Source organism: Jaculus jaculus, chromosome X (genome assembly GCF_020740685.1).
Source record: "Jaculus jaculus isolate mJacJac1 chromosome X, mJacJac1.mat.Y.cur, whole genome shotgun sequence".
NCBI classification, from domain to species: Eukaryota; Metazoa; Chordata; class Mammalia; order Rodentia; family Dipodidae; genus Jaculus; species Jaculus jaculus.
This window is the reverse complement of record NC_059125.1, coordinates 65,403,669-65,419,423: the sequence shown is the minus strand read 5'-3', so window position 1 is coordinate 65,419,423 and position 15,755 is coordinate 65,403,669. Positions and strand designations below refer to the sequence as shown.

The following is a 15,755-nucleotide window of genomic DNA, read 5'->3' as shown; positions in this document are numbered from 1 at the left end:
GCTCATCACTGAAGTAGACTTAAAACTCACCCACCACAGCTCAGGGAATTTTGTGGAAGAGGAGACGGAAAGATTATAAGAGTCACAGGTTGAGACATTATGCCCAGAGGTATTCCCTATCCCCCCAAAATAACTGACTACTGCTCTCACAACACACAAAATACAACCCCATGGGGAATACCTGTAACCCTACTGAGGAGCATCCCAAAAAGAATGGGGGTGTGGATGAGGGAAAAGAGGGTACCAGGGAAAAGAGGGTACTAACACATGATGTATCCATATAAAACATCTTGTTAGTAACAACAACAATAATAATAATAAATATTAAAAAGAATCAGTGTTCCCTTATCCCTGCCCCATGCTGCCACATTTTGCCTACCTAGTGCTAATTGCAACAGTTGAAGGGAATGTGGAGTCTTTTATTTAACCTGTTCCAGCCATTGTCCCGGTTTGACACTTGGCTCCATTGTTGATTTCCATTTTTCATCCATTTCTATTTCTATCTATGATTGAGTCTGAGCAAAAGGACTTGGCACTTCTAGAGAGAGAGAGAGAGACCCACACAAAAAAACAAACAAGGAAGCTCAGAAGAGTAGCCAGATGGGCAGCCGATAAATACACAGGGTTGTCATTCTGCTACCCAGCTTGTTAAAATTTGTTTACTGCCAAGTATGATCTGCAGTCTAGGAGCAAGCCTTCTCATTTCCACTGCATGTGGATATGGCAAACAGCTCAGGACATGATCCTGGCTTTGATTTCTGTGAGACAATTTCACTTGGAAATTGATGTTGCAATGGATATAGAATTGAGGACTACAGAGTGTGCCAATGTTTGAATATGTCCCCTAAATCTTATGAGCTGGAAACTTATTCCCCAAATTAATGTGTTGATCATGTTTAGAGGTGGGCCTTTGGAATTACTTATGATTAGCTAAGATAATGAGGACTGGGTCCTCGTGGCTGGATCAGTGGCTTCATCTTTAGAGAAGAGAGACCTGAGCTCATAAGATCCCACTCTCTCACTTGGTTATGCCCCCTATCTTCTTATGATACAGCAAGGAAGCCCTCACCAGATGCCACACCTTGATATTGGACTCCCCAGCCTCAGGAACTTTGAGAGATCATTTTTGTTCCATATAAGTAACCTAATCTTATATATCATATTATGTATAACAGACTGACACAAGCCCAGTCTCAAAGCAGGTATGCTGAAGGAAAGAACAAGCTCTGGAGCAAAAACAAACAAACAAACAAACCAGAATACAATTGAGTCAGTTCAAGTGATAATGGCCTTTAATTCCAAAGACTTGAGTAAAATCCTCTTGGTTTAACACTTCAGCTACCAGTTGCTCAGTTGGTGCCTTTGCACTTTGCAGCTTCTAGGGAAACAATGTCACTGATATGTAGGGTGTGTCGGAGAGTAACAGATATTGAAAACAAATATGCACATAAATCATTTCTTGGCGTGGTGTGAGGACTCACCCAATTTGCAGTTTCAGTGACCCAAAGGAGCAGTGAGTGGCAGATCAACAGCTTCCCTCTGTTGGTGTATGTGCTTCTTCAGACGTGCACTTAACCTTTGCTGTAGGATTACTTGACACAAAGCTACAGGCCTTTCATTGACACAGGCCATAGCTTTGATTACACTGGAAGTAAAACTCCTATGCCAATCATAGTTTAAGGCTTCAGTATGTTTACTGCCTCTTCAAAAACACCACAAATGCTCTCTCAGGCTGGGACAGCCCAGGGTTCCTGAGAGTTATCTTTCTTAGCACCCTGCCCTTTACCTAAAAACACTTTGTGTCAAATATCCAGGTTTTTTTCTTGCACCCCTTCTTCTGAAAGGCAGTTTTCTACCATACGTAGAGTGATAAGGTTTACCATTCCAACAGCAGCTCCACACTTTCCATGAACTAAGATTTGGTGATCTCATGCCAGCTAAGCAACAACATTGGGGCCTCCTAGAGCAGCTGCAGCTCTCATTGTGATGCAGTTACTGAAATATACTTTTTTCCCTCTTTTTGCATGTGTGGGGGGTGGGTGTGTGCATGTTGTATATGGGTGGGTGCATGTGTATTGGCACACATGTGCATACATGAGTGTGTGTATATATGTGGAAGCAGGAGGTCTATGTCAGTGGTCTTCCTTGATTGCTTTATTCTTTATTCTTTGCAGCAGAATTTCTTGTTGAACTGGAAGCTCATCAATTCAGCCAGACTAGCTAGCCAAATAGTCCCAGGGATTGGTTGTCTCCAACTCCCAGTGCAGGGATGATAGGTACATGCCACTACATCCAACATGTTTATATAGGTTCTGAGAATCTGAATTCAGTTCTGCATACTTATGAGGTAAACATTTTTCCAAGTGAGTTGTTGCACTGCTCAAATTTATTTTGATGATGTTCAACAATGTGAATGTGCCATGACTTACAAAGATTTCAAACTGAGTAATTCTTTACCATCCCTATCTGTCATAAAGAAAGCTTTCAGACACTCCTTCAATATTGTCATTGTAAAGCTGGGATGGTGGTTTGGATCAGGTGTCCCTCATAAACTCAGGTGTTTTTAATGCTTGGGCCCAAGCTGGTAGTAATTTTAGAGGTGGAGCCTTGATGGAGGAGGTGTGTTGCTACAGTGGAACCTGAGGTTTATTAGCCCCTAGCTTGCCAGTGTGAGTCAGCTCACTCTCCTGATGATATTGTTCACCTGATGTTTTCAAGGAGGTGATGTCCAATCTCTGCTGTACCATCTTTTCCTTGCCATCATGAAGCTTCCCCTGTGAGAGTGTAAGCCAAAGTAAAATCTTTCCTACCATCAGCTGCTTTTGGTCAGGTACTTGTCCCAGCAACACAAAGGTAATTGCAACATCTCAGAACAATCTTTTCTCTGATACAAGCCAAAGTAAAAGTTCAAAGAGTTCTTTTTTTAAAAAAATAGTATTATTTATTTATTTATTTATTTGAGAAAGAGAGAGAGAGAATGGGCATGTCAGGGCCTCAAGCCACTGCTAACAAACTCCATACACATGTGCCACCTTGTGCATCTGGCTTATGTGTGCATCTGGAGAATTGAACCTGGGTCCTTTGACTTTGCAGGCAAGTGCCTTAACTGCTAAGCTATCTCTCCAGCCCCAAGGAGTTCTTTATCATTACATCAATATCCACAGAAAGACATCTTTCAGACCATATACTTGTACATGCTGTACACATACAAATCTATGTTTTATGCCTAACAGCAAATGGCCAGATTGCTGGCATACATATAGAAGTAGACTGTGATAACCAAGCATGGCAGGAACTTGCCCAGGCAGGTACCCTATCAAGTGGAACAAGTAGAAATAGCTGTAATGGCTGCCAGCCCAAGACTCTTGCTGTAGTCTGTAGCAGCCTGAAGTGGTCTGGGAAGGACACACACAGGTGGTAAAGGCCTGAAATGTAATAGACCATGTAAATAACTCCAATGAGTTTCCTTGTAGATGTGGATTCCAGATGCCTTCCTACACCATCTTTTGCCACAGAAGCTCTATGGCATTCTCAAGGAGGAAGGGCTTCATGTACTCACAGTAGGACTGTCCTCTGGTCTCAGAGAAATAAAGGTATTTATTCATAAAGCAAATCTGAGGGAAACTATCACTGGCAGAACTTCCCTATGAGAAATATTAAATGTGAGTCTCTGAAATAATAAAGTATCTCAAATTCCCATGAAGCAATTAGAGTACTGAAGCATTAGCATACTACTAAACATAAATATACCAGCATAGGAATCTGTTGTATGAACTCTTATTTTTCTGGTTAAAGGACAATATTGCCTAATGCAGTCATTATAAATCTGTCTTGATAAGCTTCAATGATATGAAGTGGTAATTTTATGACAATAATGTCACCAATAATCAAGATGTGAAGCTTTACAATGGGCAAATATTTGAAATTAAGTTGGTATTATCTAATATCTCTTCTCTCCTCTCCTTCTCTTCTTCTTCTTCTCTCTCTCTCTTTCTCTCTCTCTCGCTCTTCCCTGCAACCAGACATTCCAAAACTTGGTACTTCTGTGGGGTTTAAATCTGTCATATACTTGTGTTATTAATCATTTCTCCTCGTTTCAAACATCTATCTATTCAAGTGTTGGTGGGTAGTTTGGCTTGGAAACGAACTGAAGATAAACAGCAGGAACAGAGGTCCCTGAGCAGCATCATTCTGTTGCCAGTTCAGTTCCTATGCGAGGAGGCCCAGCTCCCACAGTAAGCCTCAGTCAGTACGAGCTCAACTGTAAGCAGGAAGGCTGAAAACCAGCTGCCTCCCCCTGCCAATACTCTCACTGCTGCCCAAGCAACCCCAGTAGCAAAGGGGGAGGCTACCAGTCTGCCTTGCATGGGCAGTACACAAGAACATCAAGCCTGGCCCATAGTTCTAGCCACTGAGGGTGTTTAGGTTGGGAGGATTACAAATTTCAGTCCTGTTTGGGCTACCTTCTCAGTGTACGGGGATAGGGAGACTGAGAACCTTGACACTGTTGACATAGAAAATGATGTACAGGCAGCAGATCCCCAGTTTAAAGCAGTCAACCAGAAGCTCACAGTAATCATCTTAGAGCCTATTTATGTAATACAGACATGCAACACAACGACCAGCAGTATACTTGAATAGTAAAGAAAAGAATGAGGGATCTGTCTCAACAATGTTGTACTTGTCAAAGGCACATCTTACTATGTGTAGAGAGACACTCTGATTCAGGAAGAAGTGATGGATGGTACTGACAACTAGATTGAGAGAGTGAGGGAAACCAATGAGACAGGATATACATCAGAGTTATAGACCACAATGGCACAAACACAAACACACACACACATAAAGAGAGAAAGAGAAAGCTTAGAGAGAACAGCAATGGAGACATGAAGGAAAATCAAGGTCAAAACCACTGTAACTTTATTTACTGATTCTGGTGCCCAGAAAACTTGAAAGTACAGGATGGCAAAGAGACAACAGCAGCCCATCCACCCTCTAGGCATTGATAAGATGCCAAGGCTGAGCAAGCAGAGCTAAGAAAATTCTGGGTTGACCTCTCTATCATCATTCAGCTAGGCAATGTACTATGAAGTAAATATACAATTCCAACAAGATGAAATGGATGAAAGATTAGAGCTGAAGATGTTATAGGCTTGGGGTTTTTTTTCTATTGACAAAATATTTAGCACTGTGTATACTATCTATGCAACATGGGCTTTTTAATATTTTTATCTAAAGGTCTCTTTTTGGTAATTAAAAACAATTTTATATTTGTTTTGTATGTGTATGTTCTTTGTGTATGTATGTACATATATGCTTCTATGCATATGGGTGCATGCATATGTGTGGGTGGTACATGTGCATGTGCATGTGGAGACCAGAGGTCAATGTTGGGTGTCTTCTCAATCACTCTCCACCTTATTTTTTGAAACAGGATCTCTCTTACTGAACCCAGTTCTCACTAGTTTGGTTAGAATATCTAGCCAGAAAGTTCAAGGATTCCCTATCTCCACCTTCTCAGTTCTAGGATCACAGCTCGCACAGAAATTACTTTACTGTCTGAGCCATCTTCCCAGCCCTTAGTTATGTCTTTTTCAATACACCTTTTAGATGCATTGATCAAGCTGAGATTTTTAAGAATTGCATTTTTAATTTGCAATGAAAGTTTATATCTTGATGTTTTCAAAACTGTTAGTTGCAAGAGTATGTTGATGAAGCTCTTAAATAACTTATAATGAATAATTAAAAAGGCTTGTCATGTCACTTGAATATTTGCTTGTTTATTCAGTTTTCCTAGAGATTTTCAGTTGCTGCTTCTGGAGGTTTAGAGCACCAGTCCAGTGCAGTCACCTTAGTGTGACACTAGTGACTCAGTGCATGGGCTATGCCCCTTCCTGCCAATCCCATGGCTTCAAAAGTTGAAAGCTTGGCTGGAGCTATGGCTTAGCTGTGAAGGGACTTGCCTGCAAAGACAGAGGATCCAGGTTTACTTCCTCACTACCCATGTAAAGCCATATGCACAGGGTGGCACATGTATCTGGAGTTTGTTTGCAGTGGTTAGAGGCCCTGGAGTACCCATTCTCCATCTGTCTCTCTCATAAATCAACAAGTAAATAAATAAATAAATGTGTTTTTTTTAATATTTTATTTTCAATTTATTTACTTGAGAGAGAGACACTCAGAAATAGGCAGGTAGAGAGAGAGAGAGAAATAGAATGGGCATGCCAGGGCCTCCAGCTGCTGCAAATGAACTCCAGACACATGTGTTCCCTTGTGCGTCTGGCTAATGTGGGTCCTGGGGAGTCGAACCTGGGTCCTATGGCTTTGTAGGCAAGTGCCTTAACCACTAGACCATCTCTCCAGCCCTAAATGTATTTTTTTTAAGTTGAAGGTTGATAGGTTGTGGTTGCAGGACATTGAGAAATCAAACTGGAACTTAAACTGAAACTAGTTCCCTGCTGGCTAGCTTTATAGTGCTAGAAAGTGCTATTCAAACTGCTAGGGGATAAAATTCACCAACAGTTTGAACAAGCAGTGGCTCCTGCAAGCTACAAATGCAACCAGCTAGGTAAGATGAACCCACTGGTGCAATAGTGGCACATAAGTTATGGGGGTAATCAACTGCTCTCTAATTAGCTATGAGACATGCTTAATAGGAGCGAATTCATACCTGGTACTGAGAACCAAGTCAGAAAACTATGGCTTGAAAGATCATAGACCTTAGAGGGGAGCTTCCATTGTTACTTGGCTAAATGGAGGAGTCATGTCTATGAAAAGGTCTTCTTAATGTAAATGTTTACCCCTTTGACTTATTCTTGCTTACAGAACCTGCTTTATACAGATGCCAATGAAAACTGGGAACACCAATGACCAATCACAATGATAAGAAGAGAAAGCTGAGTGCCTAGCACGAGACAAGGCATTTCTATCACATTTGCCAGTGCCCCATGAAACACTACAGAGTAAGTGGAATGTTAAATATGAGCACTGTTATTTATCATGGCTAGTCAGAGATGGCAGGGAGATGGCAGTCAACATTGAGGAGACTCAAAACTCAGCAAAGCAGAAAGTGAGAGGCTCTGAAAGCTCAACACTAAAGGAGACTTACAACATGCCCTCCAAGGCTCAGAGATCACTGAGGAAAAGAGGTGGAAAGAATGTAAGAGCCACAGGATGGGAATGTGTACTGTGAGGCACTGTCCTCACAGAAACTGACTGATGCATTCATGACTCCACAGTGATTATGAATATCCCACTGAGAAAGGCCCTTAGAAGAATGGAGACAGGGAAGATGGGAAATAAGGGATAACCTGATGGAAATGCAACCAATTTGCAACATGCTCCTACTTTAAAGTTCACAATAAAAAGTCTTAGTAAAGAAAAAGAATCTTGTCAAAGAAAAAAGTTGAAAATTGAATTAAAGCCAGGTTGTTGGACAGTGTCATCTTTGAACTTTACAAGACCTCTTTCTTCTTTTAGTTCCACATTGATTCCGTTTGGTTCACATGTCCATAGTTTTAGGTCTACAGTTTTGTCTGTATGTGTTCTTTCAAAATGAGAATTTCTTAGCAATATGGATTTTTAACCCATATTATTTTGAAATATTGTTTTGTATGCCCTATATTCAATTAACAATTTAAAATGTACATTTATCTGGAGATAGTGTGATGTTGCTTTATGTCATTTGGGGAAAATCCAGAGTTTGCTAGTAGAGTGATTGAAAACCATGGCTGAAAATGTGTCACTATTATTTCAACACTGTGACATAAATGCATAGTGGTATCTAATGGTATCACTATGGTATAGTGGATTTGGGAAGTCACTCCATTACTCTTTGATGCCAATATAAATCTAAACTTATGCTGAAATATCTTATTTAAATCATAATTGATCACAAATTCAAGAAATTGTTTCCATTGGATTTCAGTAATTAAAGGAAGGCATGGTATAGAAATGGTTGGAATGTTTCAATTTCATCTTTTCTAGGAAAAGGCAGAAAACCTGAAAGCGAACAACTTTTCCTGCAATAGTCAGTGGACTGAGCTCACAATGGTCATGACAAGAAAGCCAAGGTCTTTAATTCTGGTAAAAAAAAAAATTACATGACATAAACTTTATCATTATAACCTTTAAAAAATATTTTATTTAAATATTTGCAAGGAGAGAGAGAGATAGAAAGGATGCACCAGGACCTCCAGCTGGTGCAAGTGAATTCCAGACACATGCACCACCTTGTGCATCTTGCTTTAAAAAAAAAAATTATGGGTTAGCAGTTGAGTTTTCCTGCAAAGCCAAAGGACCTTGGTTCAATTCCCCAGGACCCACATAAGCCAGATGAATAAGGTAGTTCATGCATCTGGAGTTCGTTTGCAGTGGCTGGAGGCCCTGGCATGCCCATCCCCCCTCACCATATGCCTTTCTCTTTCTTACACACACTCTCAAATAAATATATATTTAAAAATATTTTTTACTATTTATTTATTTGAGAAAGAGAGCGAGTGCAAATGGGCATGACAGAGCCTCCAGCCACTGCAAGTGCACTCCAGATACTTGTGTCACCTTGTGCATCTGGCTTATGTGGGTACTGGGGAATTGAACCTGGATCCTTTGGTTTTGCAGGCAAGCACCTTAATTGCTCAGCCATCTCTCCAGCCTGCATCTGGTTTTCTTTTTTTATGTGAGTACTGTGCACTCAAACCTAGGTCATTAGGCTTTGCAGGCAAGGACCTTAACCACTGAGCAATCTTTCCAGCCCAGTGATAATTTTTAATTGATTCTGTGACCCTATTGTGAAACAAATTTCTCAGGCTTTTCATTCTGCAAGTCAGAAACTCCATAACCATAAAACGATTTTCTTTACCCCTCTCCTTTACCCACTGTGATGGTTTGAATAGATGGCCCTCATTATATTCAGTTCTTTATTGTTTGTAGTTTGCATCTGCTAGCCACCTGCTGGAGGCAATGTCACTGGGTGATCTTAAGGTGTGGTGGTGGGTTTCAGGTTTCAGTCTAAAGATATGCAAAGTGTGCCTAGCTGGAGTTCCTGAAGTGTGCTGAGGCTTTTGGCTTTTGGCTTGTGCTTCTCTCTCTGTGTCTGTTTGGGCCTGTAAAGGCAGGCCAGCTTCTTCTACCACTATGGAACTTCCCCTGGATCTGTAAACTTCAATAAATCCCTTCCTCCATAACTCTGCCTGGTCTGGAAGTTTATCTCAGCGAACCTGAAGATGTCTGCTACACCCACAGTGTCCACCATTCTATTCTATGGCTGTGAAATTGAGTGTATTGCATAATTCACAGGGTGGCATCATATAGTATTAGTCCTTTTCCATCTGCCCTATTCCACATACCAAGATGCATATATAACACAGCATATATGATGTATGTGTGTGCATGTGTTTATGTGTGAGAGTGCTTGTGCCCACATGTGGAGTTAAGAGGACATCTTTCAGGTGTCAGCTTCTTCTTTCACCTCTTTTTGAGGCACTCTTTCTCATTGTCAACTGCCTTGTTCACCAGGCTATCTGGTCCACAAGCTTATAGGAAATTCTGTCTCTACCTCTCAACTATCAGTAGCAGTAGGCCATGCTGGGACTACAGAAGCCCATCATGGCTTCCAGCTTTTACATGGGGTCTAAGGATCTGAATTTGGCATTTGAGTTGCAAGCTCCTCAGCCCAATGTTCTTCCCCTTACAGCTGAATAATATTGGATTATATGTGGGTACCATGTTTTATATATTCATTCAGCTCTGCTTGGTTATGTGAATTATTTCCAACTGTAGGGTGCTGTAATGATACTGCTATAACCATGTCTTTCTGAGAAGTTTTTGATGCCCTACTTTGAATTGGGGGAGCTATATAATAAGAAGGGCTATTTGAGGACGAAGAGGTACTTTTTTCTAACATTTTGTGGAACCACCATGCTGTTTTTGACAGTGCCTGCACCAATTTACACCTTCACCAACAATACCTGAGGCTTCCATTTTCTCCATATTCTATTCTGAGCATGTTTGAGTCATCATCCTATTGGATATGAGGTGATCTCACACTATGATATTGATTTTCATTTCTCTGGTAATTGTCGAGCTCATTTTCCAATTTCTTGTCTCTTTAAGTGGGTTTGGATTTGTACTTCTTCCTCTATTCTGGACATTGAACTTTTTGCATGTGTATATGCGTATGGCTTGTGTGAATGCATGTGCTTGTATGCATGTGGAAGCAAGTGTATGTGCAGGTGCACATACGTATGGGTATGTGATGGTTTGAATTAGGTGCCCCCCCATAAGGACATATGTTCTGATTGCTAGGTCCTCAGGTGGTGGCAATTTGGGGCCTTGATGGAGGAGGTGTTGTTGGGGGTGGGTTTAGGGGTGTCAGAGACAGTGTTAGCTCACTCTCATGCTGCAATGTTGTGACTGATACCTGAAATTTTGAGTTTTGAATATCTCATTTGATGATTTAATGAAAGAAAAAAATAATTCCTAACAGGTTCTGGCAAAGACAAGGTAGTCTTCCCTGATGTTTAGCTTATATTACTTTAACAACCAACAATATTTGTTTGATGCTTTACAAAAAATATTTATTTTTGGTTACCTACAGACACACACAAACCTAGATGCAATGTAAAAAACCTCAAGTTTCTACATGTATGAGTAAATACAGAGGTGCACAGATGTGTGTGCAATTGTACATAGATGCAATCACTGGCACAATGCCACTCCAAATCCCATTGATGCACTGACCATATTAAATTGCACAAAGCTTTTATATAAGAAACATCAAAAGCCCCAGCTTCCAAAGAAATAAGGGACAGAGGTGAAGAATAAATGAAAGCTAAGTGAATGCCTTATATCATAAAAAGGATCTGAAAGCTTATAAAATACCTGAAGGCTAAAAAAATCACATTAAGCACTTTGAGCAAGAACCATTTTGCTAACTCAGAAACAAGATACCAAACAGGCAGCACACTAGTGAGGTTTCCCAGTTTGGACTCTTAAGTCAAGAGGGAGAAGCAATCCAGATGGCCAGTAGAGAGTGACGAGGAGCTGGCAGCCCTGGGTGGCACGGAGGGATTGGGAGGCTGCAATCCTCTTTCTCCAGCAGGACCTGCAGACAGAAAGGATAGGGCTAGAACCAGATCTATCTGTAGCATCCGCCAGGTCTTCCCTCATACTTTGCTGTCCCACATAATCTAATATTTGTCATTGAGAGCAGTGAGTAGTCCTATTTCCACCTGAGTTTTTCATCTCCAGTCTTTGCCTTCTCCCATGCTTCCATCATAGCAACCAAACTCTTTTGGTCAAGCCCTAAGTCTTTGGTTATATTCTTCCTTGCATCAGGAAAGTTCCTTGGCCTCTCATCACCTATACCTCCTTCTGTTAAAAAATATTTATTAATTTATTTATTTCTTTATTTAAGAAAGAGAGAGAGAGCGAGCACATGGGTGTGCCAGAGCCTCCAGCTGCTGCATACTAACTCCAGAGGCATACGCCCCTTTGTGCGTCTGGCTTTGCATGGATACTGGGGAATTGAACCTGGGCAATTAGGCTTTGAAATCAAACATCTTTAATTGCTGAGCCATATCGCCAGCCCAGCAGCTACATTTTCTGACCTAGCCTATGTTAGCCAACTTGCTAGACCTCTCTCTGTAACTAGCAACCTCTTGAGCTTCATTCAGCCCCTTCAGTTCCAGAAGTTTCCCTCTACCTAGGTGTACATTGTCATTCATACACCAGTCCCTGTCCATAGCCTTCCTTCCCCAGCAGTACAATTATCTTCTGATCTCATGAATCCCTTCTTCCCCAAGCATGCCATTGAGACTCAGTGTCAACATGCAATGGAGACAGTGATGAGGGTTAGGATGGTACCAACACATTATGTATCCATACTAAGTATGTCCATAATTAATTTAAAAAATAACAAGAAAACACAGTGTAAGAAGGTATCCAGGCTCCATTATCTACATGGAAAACTCCCTGAAATTATCCTTCCACTTTAGGCCCTTATCAATTATATATGTCTTCCCAGGTACTTCAGGCTACAGTGTATAGAAGAGATATCCATAGGCTGGAAGTCAGGAAAAGGAAACCTCACTTCCACTTGATAAGTTTATCTGCCTTAGAGAAAGTCCCTGCCAACCTCAAAAACCCCAAACTCTATCATTCATGACATCAGGATACTGGCCATTGGCTTTTGACAAAAAAACTTGATAACCTGAAGATTCAGTAAGCAGCCCTCAAGTGCTATCTCACAAATCAGATCGAAGAACTTCAGTGTCTGGCATCTAAGTGGTCCAAACCAACACCCCTGGGTGCTCAGCTACAACGGCTTATCTCATAGATTCCTATTCCCCAAGTATCACCAGCTACCTGGCATGTTGTGGAGCTGGTTCCGGTTCCGGGTCAGTGCAGAGTTCTTCAGAGTCATCAGAGCCTCAGCAGCCTCCAGCATCTCCTGCCACTCTAAGGCAGTAGACACCGAAGCTTGGTCAAACACATTGGGACCCTGAAAGGGAAAAGTGTGGTGGAATGAAGACTGCATGTCCTCCCCTGTGACAAGAGACTCTTCAGTGCCCAATTCTCCCCAGCAACCACCCAACTCCAAGGCCTGCTGTTCTTCCTATCCACTCATCTCTTCCAGAGATGTGAACCCTGTTCCTTTACCAGGACCTGTGGCGGCAGTAGAAGTGGTCCAGGGGTGACACATGGCTGCAGAATCACACTAGAGTACCTGGAAACAAGGAGAGGAGAGGCAAGGAATTAAGCCTTCTGATGGGCACACAGTAGCAGTACACATGGAAGAAGAGGCTTTTGCAGTATCAGAGTAGGGGAATCTGAAAGTCTGTGAACACATTAGTCCTTGTGGTCTGTACAGGCTCCTCCCCTTGTTTTCTATTACATACCTCCCTTCTCCTATACATCCTTCCCAAGACACTAATTTATAAAGATTTCTCTGCCCAAAGCTACAGTAAAGATGATGGACAATCACAAGTGTCTATGCTTTAGTCTTCAAAGCACTTGGACAGATGTGATTACTGTTTCTTTTCGGTGTGTGGTTCTCACCTCTATTTTGCCCAATTTCCATGGCTTATGAAATACAAGAATAGTGCCTCTTCAGGCAGTTTTCTCTGCTAGCTTCTGGCCTTTCCCCTGGATCTCTGCAGCCTTCTCCACCATCACCCCAGGTTTTAGCAAGACCTTTTTTTTTGTATTTTTTTAAGTTTTTATTTATTTGACACAGAAAGAGTGAGAATGGGCACGCCAGGGCCTCTAACCACTGCAAACAAACTCCAAACGCATGTGCCACCATGTACATCTGGCTTACATGGGACCTAGAGAACTGAACCAGGGTCCTTAGGCGTCACCAGCATGTGCCTTAATCGCTAAGCCATTTCTCCAGCCCAAGATCTTTTATTTCATCTATGTGTTGCAATAAGGATTAACAACAAGGGCTGGAGAGATGGCACAGCAGTTAAAGCACTTGCATGCAATGCCTAAGGACCCTGGTTCAACTCCCCAGTGCCTACGTAAAGCCAGCTGCACAGAGTGGTGCATGGGTCTGGAGTTAGTTCACTTGCAGTGGCTGGAGGCCCCGGTGCATTCACTCTGTCTCTCTTCTATCTTTCTCTGCTTGCAAGTTAATAAGTAAAAATATTTTAAATAGAATTAACAAAAAATAAGAATTAACAGTCTCCAAATGTGGAAGGCCTACTGTGTGTCAGAGCTTGCATTGGTCTTATCAATGCTCTAGGTATGGAACATTTTCACCAGCATGTCCACTAGGAAAACAGAACCTTGAAAAATAAAGTCACTTGTTCAAACTCTCATGAATAGAAATTGTCAAAGTTAAAAGTCCTGACCTTGTTTCTCAGACTGAGGTGCCACCTTCCCCTTCCCCTATCCCTTAGCCTCTACCTCCCATGGCACTGAGGACAGGTGGGATATCAAATAATACAAGACACTTTTTGTTTCATCATACTTACATGTTCGGCATAGCGGAGGGCCCATAGAGCTCCCCAGAAAGGGGAACTGCCAATTGCTGCCCCATAGTAACTGGGACCTGGGGCCCAGGTGATGGTACCAGGGGGCTGCTGAGCAGCAGAGGCCCTTGGAAGGTCTCCTAAAGGAGAAAAATATCACAAGTGAGGGTCATGCGCCTGGCTGGTCATGGAGAGAGAAGGGATGGTATGTTTTAGGATGAGAACAGCAATTCGGAATTAGGAGCTCTGAAGATTTTGAACACCACCAAGTCTTACCTTTCACTTTGTATTTGGGGATACTGCAGACCATGGAAAAATGACTTTCCCCCAAGGTTACAAGAGAAGTTTGTGGTACGGCTAGAGGTGGAAACTGAGTCTTTCGGACATAGTTAAAGGACCTAGGTAGTAGCTTATGGAAGCATCCTCCACAGGTACACTTTCCTTACCTCCTGGGTGGCTGCATAGACCTGGGCCTGAGGTTGGTTTGCACTGTTCTTCCCAGCTGTAAAAGAGCAGGCATAGATTGACTGAACTTTCCTCTCCTAACAGCCATTTTCCAAAATGCCCCAGCCCTGTACTGTGGTCTCAACTCTCCATAGACCTTTCAACATCAGTCACAAACCTTCTACCTAACTTTAGTAAGATATTCTTACATGGATCCGCCAATGTCCACAGAGTTAATGCCCAAGAACACACTGCCATTCAGTGATGGAAATGATGATATAACTGCTCATGCTTGCTCTACCCAAACTCAGGCACCTTCTGTGATCAATCAGAGACACTCACTGGGAACTCCTTCCACAGCCATCTTCTTGACATGCATGTGGGATTTAGGGGCAGTAGCCATAGTCTTTCTCCGTCCTCGAACCAGGTGCTTCTCTACCTGTGTACCCTGCTCCTTCTTCAAGGCTCTTGCAGAAGGCACAGCCTTATGCTGTTCCCTAGAATAAGAGATTGAAAACCTAATGTTAAGTTACATATAGAGGAAACTTTCCAGACACTATACTCAAGAAAAGAAGATGCAATTCCAACCCTCCCAAACCTAGAAGAGGCAGAAACTGTTTACCCTTGGTATTGATGGTGATTCCATGGCTGTGACAGCTGTCAGAGCAACCTATAGCTCTTCTGGGGCCAATTTGTATCTCACAAGTTACACCAGTCACTATACCCTTGGCTCACTGAAATGCCACAACACATTCATTATCTAAGCACATGCCTGAAGCATAACTAGTGTTACACCTATGAGCAAAATGCTAATCTCTGATTAAACCAACAAAAATTAGGTATGAAAACATTTTACATTTTGTGTCTATTTCTCCAAGAGAAGTAGGGTATCTCATTCTGCCAAGCTAATGCACTCCCACTGTACCTCACCCTACTTGCCTGTGAAGTTTCAGTAATCACAATTTTAATTCAACATATTATTATAGCACCTTAAAACGTTATATCTTTGTCCTAGGTTGACAACAAAAAACAAAAACCCAAACATATTTGAAATGAAGCCAAGGTGAGACTTTAACTGAACATTTTTAAAAGAAAATCAAAGTCCTACAAATTGTTCCCTGTCTGGGATAGAACCGAATGACAAACTTGACAATAAAATCTCAACCAAAAATTTAAAATTATTTGGGAGATAAACAGGAATAACCTTTGAATAACCCACAGGTCAAGAAAGAAATCACACAGGAAAAAGTAAGGATTTTTTTAAATATTTATTTATTTATTTAATATTTATTTGAGACATAGAAAGAGACAGAGAGAGAAAATGAGCATGCCAAG

General features: G+C 41.6%; 1 protein-coding gene across 4 annotated transcripts in view; it reads right to left on the bottom strand.

Annotated features, from left to right (window-relative positions):
• Positions 1 to 10,744: 10,744 nt before the first annotated feature.
• The window catches only part of Dmrtc1b (DMRT like family C1B), a 41,701-nt gene continuing 36,690 nt past the window's right edge, over positions 10,745 to 15,755 (bottom strand). For 3 of the 4 annotated variants that reach the window (XM_045139825.1, XM_045139824.1, XM_045139822.1), the window contains 6 exons: positions 14,763 to 14,917; positions 14,423 to 14,478; positions 13,980 to 14,116; positions 12,661 to 12,727; positions 12,367 to 12,502; positions 10,745 to 11,104 (listed from right to left, as the gene is read on the bottom strand). In XM_045139825.1, the coding sequence (XP_044995760.1) occupies positions 10,992 to 11,104; positions 12,367 to 12,502; positions 12,661 to 12,727; positions 13,980 to 14,116; positions 14,423 to 14,478; positions 14,763 to 14,823 (570 nt within the window). In that variant the 5' untranslated portion in view covers positions 14,824 to 14,917 and the 3' untranslated portion in view covers positions 10,745 to 10,991. The remainder of the gene's footprint in view (positions 11,105 to 12,366; positions 12,503 to 12,660; positions 12,728 to 13,979; positions 14,117 to 14,422; positions 14,479 to 14,762; positions 14,918 to 15,755) is intronic. The other variant, XM_045139823.1, reaches the window with a different exon arrangement.